At 39.8% G+C, this 18,691-nt stretch overlaps 1 protein-coding gene across 1 annotated transcript in view; it reads left to right on the top strand.

The window, feature by feature from the left end:
* Positions 1 to 18,691, top strand: part of AGO3 (argonaute RISC catalytic component 3) — a 151,589-nt gene that overhangs the window by 22,806 nt on the left and 110,092 nt on the right. Inside the window, exon 2 of the mRNA XM_075553875.1 lies at positions 12,977 to 13,148. Coding sequence (XP_075409990.1) covers positions 12,977 to 13,148 — 172 coding nt within the window. The remainder of the gene's footprint in view (positions 1 to 12,976; positions 13,149 to 18,691) is intronic.

Here is an 18,691-nt window from a genome sequence, read left to right on the forward strand (position 1 = left end):
GCTTTTCACTTCTCTAAAGATCTACTGCCTCAGAAACTCAAAGGGACACTGCTGCAGTGCTCAATCCCATTGGGTTGTTCGGAGTCAGAATTGACTTGCTGATAGTGGATTTGGACATTTTCTCTTTGGATTTTGGAGACAGATCCTGTCTCGCAAATTAATAATGGCACTTGGGTAGTACTGATTGTATTGATTGAACTTTCTTGAATGTGGATAGATATAATTCTCTATATAAATACACCTATCTTTATATATGTATATATTTGCATATATACATATCTATATTGTATTTCAAGATAGATCTTGAAATGTCTCTTTTAAAAAAATATTTTTCTCGGGAACTCTTACAGATGTTGTTACTGTATAGCATAATTGTACAATTGCTGGCCCCATCAGTTTCAAAATAATTTCTTTCTTCTTGAACTCCTTGATAACAGCTCCCCTTTATCTCCTCTCTTCTCTTCCCTACCCCCCAGGAGCACTTGTTGTTTTATATATACATATATATAAAATAATAATTATTATTTTCCGTGTCTTACACCATCCAGTATATCTGCTCACCTACAATTCTGTTATTCATTCCCCTCGAGTGGGATTATGCAGTCATCTTTACTATGAGCTCTCCCTCCCCATCTCACTTGCCATATCCTCAGGGAATCATGACTCCCGTTACTGTTTCTGAAGGATTATCTATCTTAGATTTCATGCATCAAATGATCTTAATTGTACAAATGAATATACTCATGCCTAACAAGATTAATGATGTAGAAGAAGAACCATAAAAGTGAGGGAAGGAAATATTAAAGAACTAGAGGACAGTTACGTGTTTCATCAGTGTTACACTGCACCCTGGACTTACCCCTTCTGTGTGGCCCTTCTGTGAGGGACTGTCCAAATGTCTTACAAATGGATTTGGGGTCTCCACTTTGTCCACAGTCCTTCACATCAATTTACTTGCTTGTTTTTTGAACTTCTGATATGCAGTCCCATTGACACCTCATGATCACACAAGTTGGTGTGTTTCTTCCATGTGGGCTTTGTTGCTTCCCTGCTAGATGGCCCTTCATTTACCTACAAGCCTTTAAGACCCCAGACGCTATATCTTTTAATAGCCAGGCACCATCCGCTTTCTTCACCACATTTGTTTATGTACCCATTTTGTCTTCACAGTTGTGTTGGGAAGGTAAGTCTCATACAGTGCCAAATTTTTAGAACAAACCATTCTTGTACTGAGGTAAGATTTGAGTAGAGGCCCAGAGTCCATTTGTCTCATTGTATGTGTACGTGTATATAGTCAAATACACTTATCTTTATCTATTTACATATTTACACATATACATTTACATCTGTATATAATTTTTACATTCTTCTTCCTTCCTCTTTTTCTTTCTTCCTGCCCCACCATCATGATTACCAGTTATTCATCTCTCAGTAATTGCTCTTGGATACATTTCAATTGATCCAACATGATCAGGAACGTTACACCCTCCTCCCCATCTATTTTAATACCCTTGCTAGTCTCCTGCCCTTGTCATTGTTGGCTCACATCTCCCCTCCTTACACCTCCTACCTACACTTCCCTCCCCCCCCCCCCCCGCAAAAACTTTAGGTCCTGTTGCTGTCTCCTTGGACTTGCTTATCCTGTTATAAATCCACACTTGAAGTGTCCTTTTTGATGTTGAATGCAACACCATTCCTCTTGAACTTGTCATTACTGGCCTACTGAACTGTAGGATTTTTTAATCCAAAATGGTCATTACCAATCCATTTCAGCTCCCTAACACATCAATATCGATCTTTGTGCATTCCATTTCATTTTTTATGATTTCTGGTTTACCTAGATTCATACTTCACACATTCCAAGTTCCAGTTATTAATTGATGTTTGTAGCTGTTTCTTTTCCTTTTGAGTCATGCCCAATCAGCAAATGAAAGCCTTGAAGGCTGTACTACATCTGTGTCTTTATGGTCAATTCTAGTTGAGAAGGCAGCTCTTCCGCAGTCATATTTTGAGTGCCTTCTGACCTGACTGAGTCATCTGGCACTTCCTCTGACAATGTTCTGTTTGCATTAGCTAGGTTTTTAGTTACTCACAATGTTTGGATGCCATACCTAGGGTTTTCAATGTCTTAGCCCTCTGAAGTGGACAACCTATGTAGACTTCTTTTTCTTTTTTTAACATTTTATTAGGAGCTCATACAACTCTTATCACAGTCCATACATATACATACATCAATTGTATAAAGCACATCTGTACATTCTTTGCCCTAATCATTTTTTTTTTACATTTTATTAGGGGCTCATACAACTCTTATCACAATCCATACATATACATACATCACTATGTAGACTTCTACATAGTCTTTTTGGAAAAAAATGCTTTATTAGCACTTCACATGTCGTACAATAATTCAGTCTTAGCAAGAAGAGTTGTACAGTTATCACCACAGTCAATTCTAGAACATACTCTTTTTCCTGTACTCAATGTCATGTAATTATTTTTGTTCTAATTGTGCCAGAAATATACACAAAAAAACACTCTCCAATTCTACCCCTTCTGCACGTGTAATTCAGTGCCATTGCTGATGCTCTTCATGCACAGTCTTTTCTTAATCTGGAAACTCTGCTGAAATCTTTTGACTTTGTGTGACCTTGCTGATATTTGATAAAGCTTCCAGCATCATAGCAACATACAAGCCACCATAGTACAACAAGCTAACAGACAAGTAGTGGATTCATTTCTTTAGAGGGGGGAAAATGTATTACATTTTGGGAACATAGTATACAAGGGAATACTCCACACCAAAAAAGCTAGACAAAAGATCCGCTGGGCAGAGCTTTCTGTAGTACACATTTTACCTACTAGTGAGCACCGGGCAACTCGCTCTGAGTTATTGCACCCAGTGGCATTTCCTAGGAATGTTCTCTGTGAACACAGTGAATTTTTCCATAAAAGCAGTTTTGCTCAAACCTCTTTTTTTGTAATGGCTGATTTTAGAAAACAGTTGTGCGGCTGTGAAATTTTGTTTGCAGTTGGTTCCACCAGGTCAGACTGTTAATCAAGCTTTCTATTTAGAGGTTCAGAAAAGATTGCATAAGAGTGTGCAACAACAAAAAAAGGCCTGATTTGTGGCAGATGGGGGTCTGGTTTTGCCAATACGACAATGCACCTGTTCACGCAGCCATCTCAGTGCACCAGTTTTTGGCAAAAACAGTATGCCTCTCTTGCCCCACACACCTTACTCATCTGAACTCGCTCTGTACAACTTCTTTTTGTTTCTAACAATGAAGAGGGACACGAAAGGACAGTAATTTGAAGATGAAGATGTGCAGAAAAAAACAAGGGAGGTGCTGTCAGCCATGCAAACAGATAAGTTTGGAAAATGTTTCCAAGAATGGAATCACAGATTTGACAAATGCATTCAGTGTAATGGAGAATTCTTTAAAGGTGATGGGTTGTTTTGTAGAAAAAAATTAAATATATAGCTTTGGGAGGGATTCTGGTTTTTGGTGGGGGTACCTCTCATAAATGCCTACTACTCATCTGTCAGTTTTTTGTACCGTGGTGCCTTGCATTTTGCTGTGATTCTGGCATCTATATCAGTGGTGAGCAGGTTTCAGCAGCGCTTCCAGACAGAGAATAAGCTATAAAAAAAGAATAGACTTGCTCTGAAATCCTTAGGACTAGCATTCACCCAATTTACAATAAAAATTTTTAATGGTTTTATGATATAGTTTGATTCAGATTTTTTTAATATATTTTTTAATTTTAACAATTTATTGGGGCTCATACAATTCTTTTCACAGTTCATATATATACATACATCAATTGTATAAAGCACATCTGTACAGTCTTTGCCCTAATCATTTTTTTCTCTTTTCTTCTTTTACATTTTATTAGGGACTCATACAACTCTTACCACAATCCATACATATACATACATCAATTGTATAAAGCACATCCATACATTCCCTGCCCCAATCATTCTCAAGGCATTTGCTCTCCACTTAAGCCCCTTGCATCAGGTCCTCTTTTTTTTCCCCTCCTCCCTCCCCATTCCCCCCTCCCTCATATGCCCTTGGTAATTTATACATCGTTGTTTTGTCATATCTTGCCCTATCTGGAGTCTCCCTTCCCCCCTTCTCTGCTGTCCCTCTCCCAGGGAAGAGGTCACATGTGGATCCTTGTAATCAGTTCCCCCTTTCCAACCCACTCACCCTCCACTCTCCCAGCATCGTCCCTCACACCCTTGGTCCTGAAGGTATCATCCACCCTGGATTCCCTGTACCTCCAACCCTCATATGCACCAGTGTACAGCCTCTGTCCTATCCAGCCCTGCAAGGTAAAATTCGGATCATGGTAGCTGGGGGGAGGAAGCATCCAGGATCCGGGGGAAAGCTGTGTTCTTCATCGATACTACCTCACACCCTAATTAACCCATCTCCTCTCCTAAACCCCTCTATGAGGGGATCTCCATTGGTCGACACTTGGGCCTTGGGTCTCCACTCTGCACTTCCCCCTTCATTTAATATGATATATATATACATATATATACATACATATATACATATACACATACATACACACACTTATATCTTTTTTTTTTTGCATGATGATTCAGATTTTAAAGATTGTTTCTAGGCAACAGATCTGGTGGTACCCCTGTCTCAATGGACTTAAGTATGGTTCCTATGTGAATTTGAATTTCTGTTCCACATTTTCCTCCTTTTGGTTAGAATCTATATATTGGGTCTTTGATTAAAAAAATGTTTGCTAATGGTACCTGAGTCTTCTCAATTTCTTCTAGTCTCATGGTAGAGGAAGTAGTTATTCATGGACCAATTAACCCTTCAGTCCAGTTGTTGTTGTTTTTTTTGTTTGATTGTTGGGTCTCGTGTTGCTCCCAATGGATAGAGAACAGTTGTATCTTGGATGGTCATTGGCAAGCTTTTTTTTGCCCCCAAAACTACACACTGAACTAGGAGGTAGCACATTAAATTCTAAAAATAACATTAGGTCCACACCTATATTCATCATAGCATTGTTGACAATAGCAAGAGGATAGAAACAATTCAAATCCCATCAGTAGCAGAATAGATACAGAAACTTTGGTACAGACGCATAATGGAATACTATGTATTGCTAAAAAAACAACAATGAAATGTTGAAACACCTCATGGCATGGATTGACCAGAAGGGCATGATGCTGAGTTGAATTAGTCAATACCAAAAGGACAAATGCTGCATGAAACTACTGTTATAAAAGGTGTGTGTGTGTTTGTGTGTGTGTGTGTGTGTGTGTGTGTGTGTGTGTCGGGGGAAGAGGGAGAAATCCTAAGACAGAGACTTTCATACGAAGGAAGCAGAGTTGGAGGCTGCCTAGCAGGGGAGGGCGAGGAAAGGAAGATGGTAGACAAGGTGTTAAATTGGGAGAAGGGACGATAGTAACCCACCCAGAAGGAGAAGAGAAATCAAAGATGGGGGCATAGAGTAAGTTATGGGGGCTTTGAGAAGTAGCTTGCATTTTTAATACAAAATTGATCATCAGGAATGAACTCCTACTTAATCACAATAAAAATTTGTCTTAAAAAAGATAATATTAGGCTAATTGACTACATAGACAGATGAAGCCATGCTCTGAGAGCTTTCAACCAAAGAAACTAATTCCATGAAGTGTTAGTAGTACGTACGTATTATCAAGACCTGCAGCTGTTTTTGTTTTGTTCTGGGCAGGGGCTTGTAGTGTAGCTGTAACATTATCTATAAAACGCTTTCCAATTTCTCTGCTATACCTGTTTTCTTGTGTATAGCTTATTGATCATAAGTACATCAGTCGAATTGTGTGACTTGTTAAATGCTGTCGAGTTGGTTCCGAGTCAGAGCAGCATTGTGTACAACAGCACAAAACACTGCATGCTCTGTGCCAACCTCACAGTGTTATGTTTGAGCCCATTGTTGTAGCCACTGCGTCCATCCATCTCCTGGAGACTCTTTCTCTTTTCAGTGCCTTTCTACTTTACCAAGCATGATGTCCTTTTCAGGAACCGGTCTGTCCTGCTAACTGTCCACTTTTTTTTAATTGAATCATTTTATTGGGAGCTTGTACAACTCTTTTCACAATCCACACCTACAGACATGTTTCCCTCATCATTCTCAAAACATTTGCTTTCTACTTGAGCCTTTGTTATCAGCTCCTCATTTTCCCTTCCTTCTCCCCTCCCCCCTCATGACCCTTGATAATTTATAAATTATTTTTATTTTGTCATATCTTACATCGTCCAACCCTTCACCCACTTCGCTGCTGTCCATTCTCACTTGTAAGAAGAATTCTAGTTGTACGTCTTTCAAAACAGATTTGTTTGTCCTTTTGGCAGTTCAAGGTACTTTCAATATTGTTCACCAGCACAATCATTCAAATGCCTCTGTCCTTTGGTCTTCCTTGTTTAACGTACACCTTTCATATGCATATGAGGCAACACAGAATAACATGGCTTTTAATTGATATCAATGAAACAAAAATGTACTACTTCCCATGGAAAGAGTTTCCATTTCTCTCTCCTTGTCTGTTGCCCCTAGTAACCATTGGTCTCTACTTAATGATCCAGTATCACTTCATATAGGTAAAATGGTACAAAATTTGTTGATATGCTTTTGTATAATGTCTTATTTTTCTTAGGATAATGTCTTGAGATTCCTGCATGTTGTAGCCTGTATCAGGACCTTGTTTTTCTCTAAAAACTGAGTAGAATTTTAGTATATATGAGGGAGCTTCCAAAAGTTTGTGGAGAATATAATTTGAAAAAAAATGTTTCTGTGAACTTTTTCTTAAACTTTTATTTGTGAGTTAGATGGGGATTTATATATCAGACTATCATTTTTGTATTTAACAACTTAAATAACTTATTCAACCTCCCAATGACTTTGCTTTTTGTCCCCCCTCCTTTATCCCCTCCGATCTCTCGCTTGTATCTTGTATTTCTTGTATCTTCCCCATTCGTCTAAAGTAACATCTGCCTACCCCCTAACCACAGATCTCAAGCTATATGCAGCTCTTTCAGTGCATACATGTGGCCTTGAAGTGGACTTGACAATGACAATAGCGCTGTCATAGTTTCATTTAAAGGATATTGTTCAGATCGTGCTGATTTCATTTGTTTGTAAAAATTTATTTATGGCTCTTGAATAATTTTTAAGTTGTGAGAGACAGGATTGGTTCTTCTGCCTCAAAAGTTCACCGACCGTGACCAAGTCTATTATTTCCCTACCCTCCATCCTCTCCCATCTCTGGTGACTATGGAAGTGTGTTTGCTTTGATATAGAAAACTTCTATCTTGTTTGTTTGTTTAAAGGTCTCATACAACATGTGTCTTTTATGATTGGCTAACTTCTCAGCATAATATCTTCCAAACTTAATCATGGCATGTAGTGTTTCCTGGTTTCTTCATTCTTTCATTTTTACAAACCCTTGTGTCGATTGCAGGGAGGGAGCTGCTCTGCTACGAACAGAACCCGACCAGAAGCAGGTGGTCTAGGGACGGTTTAGCATCAGGCTCCCCGCCAACGTGCGGTGCATGATGGTGAGGGGCGCCCCGTTTTCTGGGATGAGGCCCACTTGGCACTGGATCTTGGTCCCCATGCATGCCCGCTGCCCGTGGCCAAGCGAGGCTCCGTGGCGCTGCCCTGTCCTTCCTCCCACACGGGATTCTGACCTTGGGGCCATCAGTCATAATGCCACCGATGGTGGTGGTGCCCCACTGGCTCCGCGGCCAAGCACATACACCAAAAGCCTGAACAGTTCCTTCATTGTTTAACGACGTACAATATTCCAAAATGTGTGCCAACCAAAGTTCACTTTTCCATTCTTCCATCAATGGGCATTTAGACTGTTTTCATCTTCTCGCTACGTGATGAGTGTGAATGGACGTACATCTCAGCATGTTGTGTTCTTTATGTACGTAGGGTCATACCATGTCGAGGGTTTGCTGTGTCACATGACGTTTCTGTTCCCAGTTGTGTGCAGAGGCGCCTGTACCACTTTCAACAGTGACAGTGCTGTTTATAGCCCTGCCAGGAGCGCATGAGGCCCCAGTCTCGCTGAATCTCCAGCATTTATGATTTTGTTTTGTGAGCTGTCAATGTTGGTGTGAGGAGGTATCTCACCATCGTTTTGATTTGCGTCTCTTAGATGGCTTGTGATCTCGAGCATTATTTCATGTCTGTTGCCCACCTGGACATCTCCTTCAGTGAACTGTGTATGTCCTCTGCCCATTTTCAAACGACATCGTTCTTTTTCTTGTTCAGGTGTTGATGTTTTGTGTAGATTTTAGAGATTAGTGACGTGCCTGATAAGCCGTTGCCAAAAGGTTTTTCCAGTGTGTGGGTTCTGTTTTTACCCTTTCGATGAAGTCCTTCAATGCACGTACCAAGGGGGTAATCTCCCTCCCCAAAACCAGAATTTTTTCCAAAGCTGTATATTTACATTTTTAAAAACAAAGCAACTTTATCACCTTCAGAGTTCTCTCCATTACACTTAATACATTTGTCAAATCTGCAATTACTTTCTTGGAACATTTTTCAAACTCATCTGTTTGGATGGCTGACCCCAGCACCTCCCTCGTTTTTTTCTTCACCTCTTCTATGCTGTCAAATTGCTTTCCTTTCCTGTCCCTCTTCATTCCCAGAAACAAAAAGAAGTCACGCCAATCGAGGGCAGGTGCGGTGTGTGGGCATACTGATTTGCCAATAGCTGGTGCTCTGAGATGGCCGCATGAGTACGTTCATGGTTGTGGGGTGGCAAACTCAGTTCCCAGTCTGCCACAAATCAGACCTTTTGTGTTACACACTATTGCTCAATCGTTTCAGCACCACTAAGTAGATTAACAGTCTGCCCTGGTGGAACCAACTCCAAATGCACTGTGAGTGAACATTTGTCCATTCAGGAAGTTGGCAGACCTCCAGAAGGAGGTTTGTCATCAATCGATATTTCACCTTTTTTGAAATCCAAAAAACAACTTGTACACTTGAGTTTTTCCAGTACTGCTGTCCTTGTACGCTGTGCTTAACGTCACAACAGTTTCTGTGGCATTTTCCCAAGCAGGAAACAAAATCTCACAGCTGTTTGTTATTCTTTAAATTGGCCGTCACAAAAATGAGGTCTGAGCAAAGCTGCTTGATGAAAAGCTTCACTGTGACCGAAGAACCCACGCCACCAGGCGCAGTAACTCAAAGTGAGTTGCTTGACGCTCACCTAGCGGGGAAATGCCTAATGCTAGGTGCAGCTTTTTTTCTGACTTTTTTTGAGGAGGACCTCCCAAGTATCTTATTTTTAGGTAGTTCCTGTCACCTATGTTATCTTCTACTGTGTGTCTGTTTTTCACTTTGCTTGGTAGTATGTTTAGACCGTGTATTTGAATCCCCATGTTTGTCCCTATTTTTTCATTGACTTTTTGTCATTCTAGGATTTACATTTTAGGCCTTCATTGTGCCGTGAGTCCCATTTTATTCTCTGCAAATGGAAATCCAGTTTTGCTAGCACCATTTATTAAAGAGACGATCTCTTCCTTACTGAATCCATTCGAGTCCTTTGTCACAAAAAAAAGACCAGTGTTCTGTAGATGGAGGGATTTCGTTCTGGTTCTTTATGCCGTTCCATTGGTCTTCGTATCTGTTTCTGTACTAGTCCCAGGCTCTTTCTGACTACCGTGGCTGTGTAGCATGTTTCCAGGTTGAGAAGTGAGAAGCCTCCTGCTTTATTATTCTTTAGGAGGTTTAGTAATGCTTTGCTTTATCTCTTTCCTTTTCATATAAAATTAGTCATTAGTTTTTCCATCTCATTAAAAATGATTCTGGGGAAAAAATGATTCTGGGATCTAGTTTGGAACTGCATTATATTTGTAGATTTGGTTAAAAAAAACCTAAAAGAAAAACTCATTCAGCAAATCCTAATTTGAAAGAAGTCAAGAAAAAATTTAGTCCTTGGTATTGAAAGATTGTATGCAAAATATTGAATGATGCAGGAAACATCAAAAGAAGATGAAAAAGGATACAGAGTCACTGCACCAAAGAGACCTGGTTGGCATTCAACCATTTCAGGAGGGCGCATACGAACTAGAACCAGTGGTATTGAAGGAAGAGTTCCTGCTGCGCTGAAGGCATTAGCCAGAAACAAGAGTCCAAGAACTGATGGCAGACCAATGGAAATGGTTCAACAAGGTGACCAAAGAAGCACTTGAGGCACGCAATTATCTACGCCAAGGAATTTGAAAGGCAGCTACTTGGCCAGCTGACTGGAAGAGATGTATATTTGAACCCATTCCAAAGACAGGTGACCCAACAGAACGCTCAAATCATACAACAATGTCATTAATATCACATTAATGTCATTAATATCACATAGCTGATTTAGCATCCAACAATGATCGCAGCAGTAGATTCAGAGAGCTGCCAGAAATTCAGACTGAATTCAGAAGAGGACATGGAACAAGGGATCTCGTTGCTGATGTCAGATGGATTTTGAAAGCAGAGAGTACCAGAAAGATGTTTACTTGTGTGGGTTTTTTTGACTATGCAAAGACATTTGATTGTGTAGACAGGAGCAAACTATAGAGAGCCTTGAGAAGAATGGGAATTCCAGAACAGTTTCCTAATGTCCTTTTCACATTTTATTGCACAGTTTTGAATTGGAGTATGTTTACTTTTTCTTGTTCAATGTATTTCTATATGTTTGATTTTATTCATATATATATTATTGGGGGCTTGTACAGCTCTTATCACAATCCATACACACATACATTGTGACAAACATATTTCTACATCTGTTGCCATCATCATTTTCAAAACATTTTCTTTTTACTTAAGCCCTTGATATCAGCTCCTCATTTTCCCCTCCCTCCCCCACCCTTCCTCCCTAACGAACCATTGATAATTTCTAAATTATTATCATTTTTTCATGTTTTACACTGACCGATGTCTCCCTTCGTCCACTTTTCTGTTGTCCATTCCCCCGGGGAGGGGGTTATATGTTGATCATTGTGATCAGTTTCCCCTTTCTCCCCACACCTTCCCTTTCCCCTCCGAGTACTTTCATTATTGGTCTTGAGGGGTTTATCTGTCCTGGATTCCCTGTGTTTCCAGCCCTTATCTGCATCTGTGTACATGCTCAGGTCTAGCTGGGTTTATAAGGTAGAATTGGGGTCATGATAGTGGGGGGTAGAGGAACTAGAGGAAAGAACTAGAGGAAAGCTGTATGTTTCATCGGTGCTTTACTGCACCCTGACTGGCTCATCTCCACTCTGCACCCACTGTCATTCATATTGATATGAGTTTTTGTTTTGTGTCTTTGATGCTGATACCTGCTCCCATCGACACCTCATGATCACACAGGCTAGTGTGCTTCTTCACAGTGGACTTTGCTGCTTCTCAGCTAGATGGCCGCTTGTTTACCTTCAAGCCTTTAAGACTCCAGATGCTATATCTTTTGGTAGTCAGGCACCATCAGCTTTCTTAACTACTTTTGCTTATGCATTCATTTGTCTTCAGCAATAGTGTTGGGAAGGTGAGCATCACGGTATGCCACGTTATTAGAACAAAGTGTTTGCAGTGAGGGAGTACTTGAGTAGCGGCTCAATGTCTGTCTCCTACTTTAATACTTAACATATAAATATATGTACATAGATCTATTTCCCTATTCTTATATATAAATATATTTACTCGTGTACATGACTGTATTTAAACCTCTATAAATGTCCTTTGCTTCCTAGTTCATTCCTCTATTTCCTTTTACTTTCCTCTTGTCCCATTATCATATTTGACCTTCATTTTGGTTTCAGTAATTCCTCTTGGTTATATTGCCCTTGATCAAGCCCTACTAGGCATCCTACTCCCTCTTCGCCATCAATGTTGGATCACTTGTAGTTCCCTCAGTGGGTTTGTTAAAACCCACTTCCTTTCCCTGCCGCCCCTCTCCCATGTCCCCCCTGGAACTGTCAGTCTCATTGTTTTCTCTTCCAGATTGTTTATCCCACCTACCATATAAATAGACATGCAGCACAAAACAAGCACAAATAATAATAATAAGCACAAAAACAAGACAGAGCAAAACAGAAGAAAAGAAAACAACAACAACAAAAAACCAACGACAAAAATAAAATAAAAAGAAAAGCCTGTAAATAGTTCCAGGTCTGTTTGTTGACTTTTAGAAGGTTTTTTGGTTGAGTTTGATGGGGTGCCGTGCCTTGACCCCAAAGTCTATTTTTGGTATTCCCCGGGGACTTCATTGCTTTCCTCCCCTTGCTGCTCTGTTACACGCACATAGCATTTCGTCCAGTGTGGTGGGCTCAGATTGGGCACAATTCCTGCACTGTGCTTCCATTGTTGTCCCTCATAGCACTATGGGTTAGTGAGGGACATCGCATCTTGTGGTGGGGCTGGCCCTATGGTCCTCTCTGTGCATTGGCTGCTCTGAGCAGGAATATAGTCCTCTGGGCTTGGTGGGCCAGAATGTGTTCCACTCCCCTTCCCTCTTTGTTTGCTATATTTTCTTTTAAAATAGCTGTTAGTTATAACCTTAGTAACTATTTAGACCTGGGATTTATTTTTATATGTGTGGAAATATTTTAATTGTTAATTTAATTTTATTAAATAACTTTCTAGATTTTGCATACGTTTGTGTATCTGTAGATTTTTCTCTGAAGAAATGAATTCTTACATATAATCCTTTTATTGTATATTGATCTTTTATATTGTTTTTATTTCACTCATTTTTGCTCATTATTTCCTTACTGGAAAGAGATAGAAAGTTGGTTTTGTTTGTTTGTTTTTTAAAGAAGAAAGGAAATTAAGGTAAAGGAAGCTGAAATGTTAAGAATGATGTTATCTTTTAGCACTAGACTTGAACTGTGTATATAATTTTAACATTGTCTGGTTTCAAATGAGGTTTATAATGATGTTACTTTTTTTTCCCTCCCTTCCCTGGCAGGACCCGTTGGGGCCCAGCCCCTACTCATGGTGCCCAGACGACCCGGGTATGGCACCATGGGCAAACCCATTAAACTACTGGCTAACTGTTTTCAAGTTGAAATCCCAAAGATTGATGTCTACCTCTATGAGGTGGATATTAAACCAGACAAGTGTCCTAGAAGAGTGAACAGGTAAGAATCATGAAACTGTGGAGGTGAGAGCTGTTGGTATTTGTTTTTGCCTTAGTAATTTAATTATTAATATTTATCTTCTATATGTGACAATCAATAATAATATGTAATAATTTGACCAAGAATATATGCCAATTGTTTTGAAATTGCTTGTATTTCAGAGGTATGATAATGGGGAAACTGTGTAAACTACTCCAAAATTACAGTTAACTATCCTGAAATTGTAGTCAACCACCTATACCTGCTGATGCAGCACCTGCTGATTTAGATCTGTAGAATCAACAAATCATGCATGGAAATTATTGGGTCAAAGTAATTTTGGGTCAAAATATTTGTCAAACTAATTCTTCAAAAGCTAAGAGGGAGGGTAAAGTACTATTTACATAGTATTTATATTGTCTTAGGTATTATAATTGGTCTTCAGATTATTTAACATATACAGGAAGTATACAGGTTACATGCAAATACTATGCCATTTTCTATAAGGAACTTGTGTATTTGTGAATTTTGCTATCTGCAGGGGTCCTTGAGGGGCCACTGTAATTATCAATAATAATAGTTCACCAACATGTGATAATAGACAAGCCCCAAGTTATTTGTATATGCTCTTGAAATGAGGCTGAGTATTCTGAGTGCGTCTTTTTGGTGTGGTTACATCTCTGTGCTCTCTTTTCTCTCTGCCCTACTTACTTCCCTTTGGACGTTTTCCTTTGAGATGTTGGTGGTGGTAGCAGGGGTGCGGAAAGATGTGGTTCCTATGGTTTGGATTTTTTTTTAATACTGTTAATTGGGGACTCTTACATCTTTTATGACAATCCATACATTCATCTAGTGTGTCAATACACTTGCACATATGCCTCCATCATTGTTTTCAAAGCATCCTCTTCCCACTTGAGCCCCTGATACCAGCACCCCATTTGGTGGCTGTGGTTGTATGCTTTCTGTTCCTGGGCTGCCCAACTGGTTCCTACTCTTAGAGAGGAGCAAGTGCATACGATATTTAAAGATTTGTTAATATCCTTTCAACAGGCTCCCTCCTCCTCTCAAAGTCACATATATATAGGCCTGACTGTAGTATAAGTAATTCAAGAAACTTATTTACGATAAAAAAATTATATTCCAATTAGAGGGGGGTAGAATGAGCAAATCACTTAGAAAACAATATGATATTCAATGTGGCAAATATGGCAAACCTTTCTTATTTAATAATATTATTAACAACTTTTATTTGAAAAAAAATTGTTCAAAACAGATGTTTCTAGATACAAAGAAATTTGTAATTTCATAAAGGAGATAAGGCATGTAAGAAATAGGATCCGAGTAAGAATCTCACCTCCCGTAGGCTTCCTGTTCCAACCAGCGTCTCCGTTACGCCTGAGGGTGAGTGCGCACCAAGAGACTGAGGTAACACACACACAAAATCAAGCAGATGTTATAACTAACTTGTAATTCTGAGCTTTTTATAAAATCAGGAAAAGGAGTTGTATATTATTATAATTGGAAGGAATTATAATAATAAAAGCTTTTATACCTTCTTTTTCATAGCTAAAATCAGAAAGAGTAAAGGACTTACTGAAGACCACATGGTTTTAGTAGTAAAAATGAGAACAGAGCTCGAGAACCCTGACTTACTAGTCATTAAAATATATTTTATAAGAGAAGCAAGTGAGTTAATTTAAAACAACTGATAGAATTTTAGATGGCTATAAAGATAACATGTTTTGTTTGTCTCTTTAAGGAGGGATAGCATTAGTAAAAATGCTGAGAGAGTTTTAGTGAGGCTTGTTGTTGGTAGTCCCTGCTGAGCCACCCCCAGCCATGAAGACCTTATATGTAGCAGAGTGAAATGTTGGCCAGTCCTGTGTTACTATCAGGATCATTGGCATGTATGAGTTCATCCTTTGAGGAACTAATTTTTCCACAGTGGCCGTGCCATTTGACATTTCTTCCAGCAATGGATGAGGGTTCTGGTTCCTTTATAACCCTCTCATCAACCCCTGTTGATTTCTATTTTTTGTATCATTGCCTGTCTAATAAGGTCGAATTAGTATCATAGTGTGGTTTTGATTTGAGCTACAAGAAACAATGGCTTATAACATAGAGCATCTATTTATGTGCTTGTTAGCCATTTGAATATCTTCCTTGTAAAAAATTATCATTAATTAGGAGTTAATACATATATCATTTCATAGTTCATTCATGTCAAGCAAAATTGTACAGTTGCTCCCAGTCAGTTTTTAAACATTCCTTTTCCCCTGAACTCTTTGAAACCCGTATTCTACAAGCTGTCCCTGGGTTTCATGTTCCAAAACCAGGAAAACATAACAGCACAACTTCAAGAGGATGACCTCCAGTGGCTTAGCGCCTCTGAGATACATTCTAATGAACAACAAAAACAAAACAAAAAATACAGGAAATGTTGAAAACCAGATCAAGTCCAGCGTGCATCAGAGGAGGGATCAGCTGACAAAGTGCTAACTGTTAAGTTAGATTTCTCCTTTGATCTTCTGTACTTGTCTCCCCAAGGCACTCTGTTTAGTAACCACTTCCCTCCCCTCCCTCAATTGTGAACACAGGGAGTTCATCTGAGGCTTATTTCCTATGTAGTTCCCACTGAATACTTTCTTTTTTAAAAAATAATTTTATGGACATATACTTCACATATCACACAATTTAATCATTCGAATATTCTCTTTGATGTCTGTTCAAGTCCTTTGCCCAATTTTTGATTGAATTATTATCTTTTTGTTGTTACGTTGTAGAATTATCTTATATTTTATGAACACTTATCCAATATATTATCTCCCCAGAATCTTCTACCAATCTGTAGGTCATCTTTTCATTTTTAAAATAAAATCCACTGTTGAAAAATATTTTAATTTTTATGAGGCCATATTTCTTTATTTTGACTTTCTATTTTCATTATTTTGGGGGGTTATATCTGACAAATCATTATTAAGATTGTGTTGCTCCCCCTTCCTTTTTCTTTTAGTAATTTTATGGGTTTAGTTTTCACATTTAAGTCCTTGATCAATTTTTTATTTTCTGTTTCTGTGTGTGTGGTTTGCGACATGATTTGCTTTCTTCTGCACTTGGAAATCTAAGGACTTGGCTCATAATACTTTATCCTTTTTCTCTACCTAAATTTTAAAGCTAGACCTTCTGTTTCCCTTTTATCCTATTGGTCAATGAATGAAAAAGTTAATGCTCTTAGGTCAGTGATTGACACCTAGACAGGAGAGTAAATGGTGGTGCAGTGCAGTGTTTGCAATACGTGGCTACTATCCTGAAGGTTGGAAATTTGAACCCACTACCTACTCTGCAAGGGAAAGATGTGGCAATCTGCTTTCATAAAAATTTGCATCCTCCCTTCACTGATCCATAGCGCTGCAGGGGACAGCACTGGACACAAAGTACGGAAACTGTGCCTGGTCTGACCACCCGCACCCCCACCCAACTGGGTGAAACACGAAGGGAGCACAGCAGAGGAGCAGGGGGAGCAAAGCAACTAAGTCCCCAAGGAATCCCGAAATTAAGCATCAGATGTGGAGGGCAGGTCTTGGCACCTCATCAGACTGGATCTGAAAACATATATAAGGATCAGCAGATAGACCTGCAACTATTTATAGCACCCCCCCTTCTCTTCATTTTATAAGCTAGGCAAGATAAACAATCCCAAGGAGAAAACAGCAGACTGGTGGTTCCAGGGGACAGTGGAGAGGGGGAAGCCAACAAACCCAGAGACAAGGGAACAACAAGAGATCTAAAATTGATGGCAAGGAGGGCGTGAAATTCTTGGTGGGGTTTGATCAAGGGCAATGTAGCTGAGAGGAATTACTGAAACCCAAAGTAAGGCTGAACATGATGTTAAGAAGGCAGGAAAGTAAAAGGAAATAGAGGAAAGAACTAGGAGGCAAAAGACATTTATAGAGGTTTAAATATAGGCATATGCATATGTAAATATATATAGTGATAGGGGTATAGACCTATGTACATTTATATGTTAAGTACTAGGAAAGCAGATGGACATCAGGCCTCTACTCAAGTACGCCTTCAGTGAGAGGACACTGTTCTAATAAACTGGCTCTCTGTGACACTCACTTTCCTAAAGTGATCACAGAAGAAAATATGGGTGCATAAGCAAATGTGGTGAAGAAAGCGGATGGTTCCCTGCTATCAAAAGATATAGTGTCTGGGGTCTTAATGGCTTGACCATCTAGCTTAGAAGCAGCAAAGCCCATGTTGAAGCACACCAGCCTGTGTGATCATGAGGTGTTGATGGAATCAGGTACCAGGCATCTAAGACTCAGAACAAAATCATACCCAATGTGAACTGGGGGGAGAGGCGCATGGAGTGAAGACCCAAAGCCCATCTGTAGACAGTTGGGCATTCTTTCACAGAGGGATCACAGGGAAGAGATGAGCCAGTCAGGGTGCAGTGTAGCACCAATGAAACACACAACTTTCCTCTAGTTCTTTGGTGCTTGCTTTCCCCCCACTATCATGACCTCAATTCTACCTTACAAATCGGATTAGACCAGAACATGTGCACTGCTACAGATAAGAGCCAACAACACAGGGAATCCAGAATAGATAAACCCCGCAGGGCCAACAAGGAGAGTAGAGATACCAGGAGAATTAGGGGAGGGGGGTAAAGGGGAATTGATCACAAGGATCAATTAGAACCCCCTGCCAGGAGGACGAATAACAGAAAGTGAGTGAGGGGCAATGGAGGACAATGTAAGAGATGAAAATAATAATCTGTAACTTATCAAGGGTTCGTGAGGTAGGGCAGGTTGGGGAAGGAGGGGGAAGAAATGGGGAGTTGATATCAGGGGCTCAAGTGGGAAGAGAATGCTGTGAAAATGATGATGGCGGCATATGTACAAATGTGCTTGACACATTTGGATGAATGTATGGATTGTGATAAGGAGATGTAAGAGCCCTCAATAAAAGTAAGAAGAAAAAAATGGGTGCGTAAGCAAATATTGTGAAAAAGCTGATGGTGCCCAGGTATTACAAGATACAGTATCTGAGGTTTTAAAGGCTTGAAGTTAAACAAGCAGCCATCTAGGAGGGAAGCACCAAAGCCCACATGGAAGAAGCACACCAGCATGTGTGATCATGAGGTGTCGACAGGATCAGGTATCAGGCATCAGTAGACCCAAAGCAATTACACTGATTCAAACTAGTGGGGTCATGGTATAGACCTAAAACCCATCTGTAGACAGTTGGATATCCCCTCACAGAAGGGTCACATGAAAGTCAGCTAGGGTGTAGTATAGCACTGACACAACATACAACTTTCTTCTAGTTCTTTAGTGCTTCCTTCACCCCACTATCATGACTCCAGTTCTACCTTAGAAACTCCGCTAGGCCCGGAGTATGTACACTGGTACAGATAAGGCCTCTCGACACACGGAATCCAGGACAGATAAACTCCTCAGGAACAGTAGTGGGATTAGCGATAGGGGAAGGGGAGAAGGGGGAGCAAGGGGAACCTGATCACAAGGATGACATATTAACCCCTGCCTCATCCTGCT

The sequence above is a fragment of the Tenrec ecaudatus genome, chromosome 1 (assembly GCF_050624435.1).
Source record: "Tenrec ecaudatus isolate mTenEca1 chromosome 1, mTenEca1.hap1, whole genome shotgun sequence".
NCBI lineage: Eukaryota > Metazoa > Chordata > Mammalia > Afrosoricida > Tenrecidae > Tenrec > Tenrec ecaudatus.